The sequence below is a fragment of the Punica granatum genome, chromosome 5 (genome assembly GCF_007655135.1).
Source record: "Punica granatum isolate Tunisia-2019 chromosome 5, ASM765513v2, whole genome shotgun sequence".
NCBI classification, from domain to species: Eukaryota; Viridiplantae; Streptophyta; class Magnoliopsida; order Myrtales; family Lythraceae; genus Punica; species Punica granatum.
In genome coordinates this window covers 27,996,752-28,001,864 of record NC_045131.1, presented here as the reverse complement: position 1 = coordinate 28,001,864, position 5,113 = coordinate 27,996,752, and the positions used below count along the sequence as shown (strand labels likewise).

General features: G+C 50.0%; 1 protein-coding gene across 1 annotated transcript; it reads left to right on the top strand.

Moving 5' to 3' along the window:
• Positions 1–1,744: 1,744 nt before the first annotated feature.
• Positions 1,745–2,890, top strand: LOC116209127. Its single transcript, XM_031542682.1, has one exon. It carries the CDS (start codon positions 1,745–1,747, stop codon positions 2,888–2,890), a length of 1,146 nt encoding a protein of 381 aa, XP_031398542.1.
• The last annotated feature ends 2,223 nt before the right edge of the window (positions 2,891–5,113 follow it).

Here is a 5,113-nt window from a genome sequence, read left to right as displayed (position 1 = left end):
AGGAGATTCCCTCAAGAGATCACATCCGCCTCGCGCAGGAAAACAAGCAGCTTGACAACTGGACTTCAATCCCGCGCTATTCGGCTGTGATCGCCGATGTGTAAGGATTATCTATGTACATGATGTTTCCCACATGTCGGCATTGCCATAAGCCGCACGACGGAAGAGGGATCTTTGTCATGGCTTCGCATTCATACTATCAATGAAATCCCTACATGCATTTTTTTTAATTTCCGTGTCTACTCTTCCCCTCTCCTAATTCATTTATTCATAGCATTCTAAATTTTCTAAGAAAATTCCTCTGAATTTCCAAGCTCCACTCGGATACAAATCTTTGATACGTCGATTCGAGCCCATCCGAAGAACGTCTCGAAGAGCCTGGACCCATATACTTCGGGGAAGGGCTCGACGAGGATGGTCAAGTGCTTGAGATAGAGGATAGTTTGCGTCGCCTCGAGGACCGTCAACTCACATCGGTCTAGCCAACAGAGAAGATCAACGTGGCCACCAAAGAAGAACCCCGCACTTTAAAAATCAAGACGGGCCTTGACCCTACACAATGAACCCGGATGATTGACTTCCTAAGAGAATACCAAGAGGTTTTTGCCTGGTCCTACACCGATATGCCAGGTTTGGACCCTTTAATAGTCAAGCACTATCTTCCACTCAACACTGAGAAGTTCCCGCCCAAGCGGCAGCAGTTACGACGGTAGCGAGCCAGCCTTCTCCTCTGCATCAAAGAGGAGGTCATCAAGTAGATCAACGCGGGATTCCTCGAAGTCTGCAACTATTCCGAGTGGGTGGCAAATATTTTGCCCGTGGAAAAGAAGGATGGAAGAGTCCGAGTCTGCGTCGACTACCGGGATCTCAACAAGGCCAGCCCTAAAGATAATTTCCCTTTGCCTCACATCGACGTCTTGGTCAACAACACGGCGCGCCACGCTCAGTTCTCCTTCATGTATGGCTTCTCCAGATATAATCAAATCCGGATGGCCGGGAGGACAAAATCAAAACAACGTTCACCACGATGTGGGGCACCTTCTGTTACTGCGTAATGCCTTTCGGCATAAAAAACGCCGGAGCAACATAGTAGAGGGCTATGGTCACATTGTTCAACGACATGATGCACAAAGAAGTTGAGGTCTACGTCGACGACATGATCGCCAAGTCTAAAGAAGGGGAGGATCACCTTGTCAACCTCCAACGTCTCTTCGATCGTCTAAAAGAGTACAAACTCCGACTCAACCCAGCAAAGTGCATGTTCGGCACCCGGTCGGGGAAATTGCTCGGGTTCGTGGTTAGCAAACGCGGTATCGAGGTTGATCCGAACGAGGTCAAGCCAATCAGAGATTTACCTCCGCCATCAACGGTCTGTGAGGTGCGAGGCTTCTTGGGACGGTTAAACTACATCGCACACTTCATCACAAACCTAACAGACAAATGCCGACCACTCTTCCACTTGCTTCGCAAAAACGCAACGATCGAGTGGGACCAGGAGTGTCAGGATGCCTTTGACACCATCAAGGCTTACCTAGTTCAACCGCCGGTGTTAGTCCCACCTACACCGGATCACCCCCTTATGCTATACCTAACAGTGTGCCAACAGTCTTTACGGTGCATGTTGGGACAGGAGGATTAGTCCATGCACGCATAAAGGGCAATATACTACCTGAGCAAGAAATTTACCGAAAGGGAATCCAATTATCTAGAAATCGAGAAGATGTGTTGTGCTTTGGTGTGGGTCATGCAGAGACTCCGACAGTACACGCTCTATCATACAATCCGCTTGTTGTCAAAAGCGGATCCCCTGAAGTATCTACTCGACAGCCCATCCTCTATGAGGAACATTGCAAAGTGGTGCCGTCAGCTGACGGAGTACAACATCGAGTACGTGCCTCGCACGTCAGTCAAGGGGCAGGCTATTACAGACCATTTGGCGGAATTTCCGATTGAGGACGACGCGCTGGTCAATCCCGATTTTCTGGACGAAGGGGTCCTCCAAGTGGACGAGGAGGAGGATGGAATCGCGTGGAAAATGTACTTCGACGGCGTCGTAAATTCCACCGGCTCTGGTTTCAGCGCAGTACTGATATCTCAAAACGGGCGTTATTATCCAATTGCGGCGAAAATTGATTTCCCCTGCACCAACAACGTGGCCAAATACAAGGCATGCATCCTCGCCCTGCAGGCAGCGATCGATTTCAAGGTAAAGGAGTTGGAGGTTTTCGGGGATTCGATGCTCCCAATCTTCCAGACACTAGGACAATGGAAGACGAAAGACGCGAAGCTGGTGCCATACCACGAGTACCTCGAGGAGTTGGCGGAGAACTTCAAGAAAATCTCGTTCACATATACGCCGCAAATCAAGAATCAGTTCGCAGACGCACTCGCAACACTCGCATCGATGGTGAGCATCACAAAAGAAAATCTCATCGAGCCACTCGAAATCGAGATTACCAAAGGTTCTGCTCATTGCGACGCAATCGAGGTGACCGATAAACGGCCATGGTACGAGGACATCAAGGAATGTTTGCGAACCGGCCAATACTCGGCATTCGCCAATCGTCGGGACCGAAAAGCACTCCGGCGACTCGCAGTGCATTACTTCCTAACTGGAGAGACTCTCTATCTCCGTTCCTTCGACGCCACGCTACTCCGGTGTGTAGACGAAAATGAGGCACGACGCCTCATGGGAGAGATACACGAAGGGAGCTACGGACCCCACATGAGCGGGCTCATGCTCACCAAGAAACTCATGCACTTGGGTTACTTCTGGTCCACCATGGAGGCCGATTGCGCCAAACACGTCAGAACCTGCCACTTATGCCAAGTCTATGCCGACCAGATCAAAGTGCCCCCTAACGAGCTACTCCCAATGGCAGCCCCATGACCCTTTTCAATGTGGGGGGTCGATGTGATCGGTCCCATCAATCCCAAAGCATCCAATGGACACCTGTTCATTTTGGTGGCGATTGATTACTTCACCAAGTGGATTGAAGCCATAACACTCGCTTCAGTCACTGCCAATGCCATGGCACGTTTCCTTAAGCGCGAAATCATCGCCCGATACGGAGTCCCCGAGACAATCATCACTGATAATGCCAAGAACCTAAACAACAAGATCATCAACGAGCTCTGTGAGCGATTCAAAATACACCATCGTAACTCCACGCCGTACCGTTCCCAAATGAACGGTGCGGTAGAGGCCGCTTACAAAAACGTCAAGAGGATCATCGAGAAAATGACGGTGACCTACAAGGATTGACACTAGATGCTCCCTTTTGCGCTCTTGGCATACCGGACATCTATCCGCATCTCAACCGGGGCAACTCCTTACTCTCTGGTCTACGGCATGGAAGCAATCCTCCTAATTGAAGTGGAAATTCCCTCCATGAGGATCCTCGCTGAGTCCAAGTTTGAAGAGGCAAAGTGGGCGAAGCAGCGCTACGAGCAGCTCAATCTCATTGACAAGAAACGGCTAACAGCGCTCTGCCACGGTCAATGCTACCAACAAAGAATGGCCCGAGGGTTCAATGCAAGGGTTCGCCACCGCGAGTTCGAGTTCTGCCCCAGCGATCTTGTCTTGCAGAAGGTCCTGCACATCGCGCCTGATTCTTGAGGCAAGTTCGCGTATAAATATGATGGGCCTTTCGTCGTTAGGGAAGTCTTCTCTGGAGGGGCAATCACCTTGAGCGACATTGACGGGACCGAAAACGCCCTCCCAGTCAACGCCGACGCTCTCAAGAAATATTATCCCTAATAGCCCTCTTTGTCGCCCGTCAGTCTCTCTATATTCCCGCGAGCTTCAGGCCACGCACCAGGCCCCTATCTTCTTCTGTTTTCTCTAGACTCCACATCATTTCACCTCAGCGTACTTTTGGCATTCAAACACTTGCCCTTTCTATTCGACCCTTCTCATCTAAGAACACCTCTGAGAGGCAAAGAATAATTTTACCCGCTAGGTTGAAAACCTCATTGAGGCGACCTAGGCAAAAGTTAGGGAACAAGGGGCACGGCTTAAAATCCCGCAAAGGAGAGCCATGACAAAAGGAGAGCATAAGTCAACTCCTCGCTAGGCTGAAAATCCGCAAAGGGCGGTCTAGGCAAAAGTTAGAGGAACCGAGAGGTGCGATCGAACCTAACATGGGTAGTCGCAGCAAAAGGTGAGCATCTATGTGAGAAAAGTCAAATAAAATACCCCGATAGGCCGTCATGCGTCCTGCGGCCTAGGCAAAAATTAGAGGCAATTGTTGGCTCGGCCACGAAAGAACAGCAGCACTTTTCTGAGAAGCTACAACGAGTAGTGGTTTGGCGGACTCCTACGCAAGCGAACTCTCCTTGACTCCTCGGGCTCAAGACGCGCCTCGAAATGGGGCCGAATCGTCGTATCCTTGATTGGAGGATCCCAAAAGACCTCCCTTTCCTTTGTGCATATATATTCCATGGGTCGCACCCGTTCCCTAAAAGGTCTTTCTCCTTCAGGGATGCGACCACCCTCAAACGGTCACCAATTGAAATCTCCAAAAACATCGTTACATAGATTCCTCGTATACATCGCAATTTCAGTGGTCTCACGTGATTGACTTCCGCCGTTAGCTATTTTTTTTTCCTATGTGCAGATGCGGCATAGAACCCAAGGGGCATCTCCTCCGTAACGAACTCGCGGTTACTTCGCACGGCAGGTCACGATCTTAAATCGAGCGGAGGGTCCTCGAGGGTCACCTAATGATTTTCCCACCCTGCAACAGTCGTCATTCCACACGACTCCGTTTCAACATCAAACACTGTCATCTAACACAAGCTCTTGTTCCAATATCCGCTATCCCCTTCCTATCGAATTTGCATTTCCACCTTTTATTGCTTTCCAAACTCCGTGTCCATCTTTATTGCTTTCTGGACTCCGCCTCCACCTTTATTGTTTTTCGGACTCCGCTTCCATGTTTACTGCTTTTCGGACTTCGCGTCCATCTTTATTGCTTTCTGGACTCCGCGTCCACTTTTATTGCTTTCCGGACTCCGCGTCCATCTTTACTGTTTTCTAGACTCCACGTCCACGGACTCCGCGTCCATCTTTACTGCTTTCCGAACTTCGCGTCCACTTTACTGCTTTCCG

What these genes read in the sequence shown, in the direction of transcription:
- LOC116209127 (XM_031542682.1), top strand. Translation starts at nt 1,745, where the DNA reads ATGCAGAGACTCCGACAGTACACGCTCTATCATACAATCCGCTTGTTG.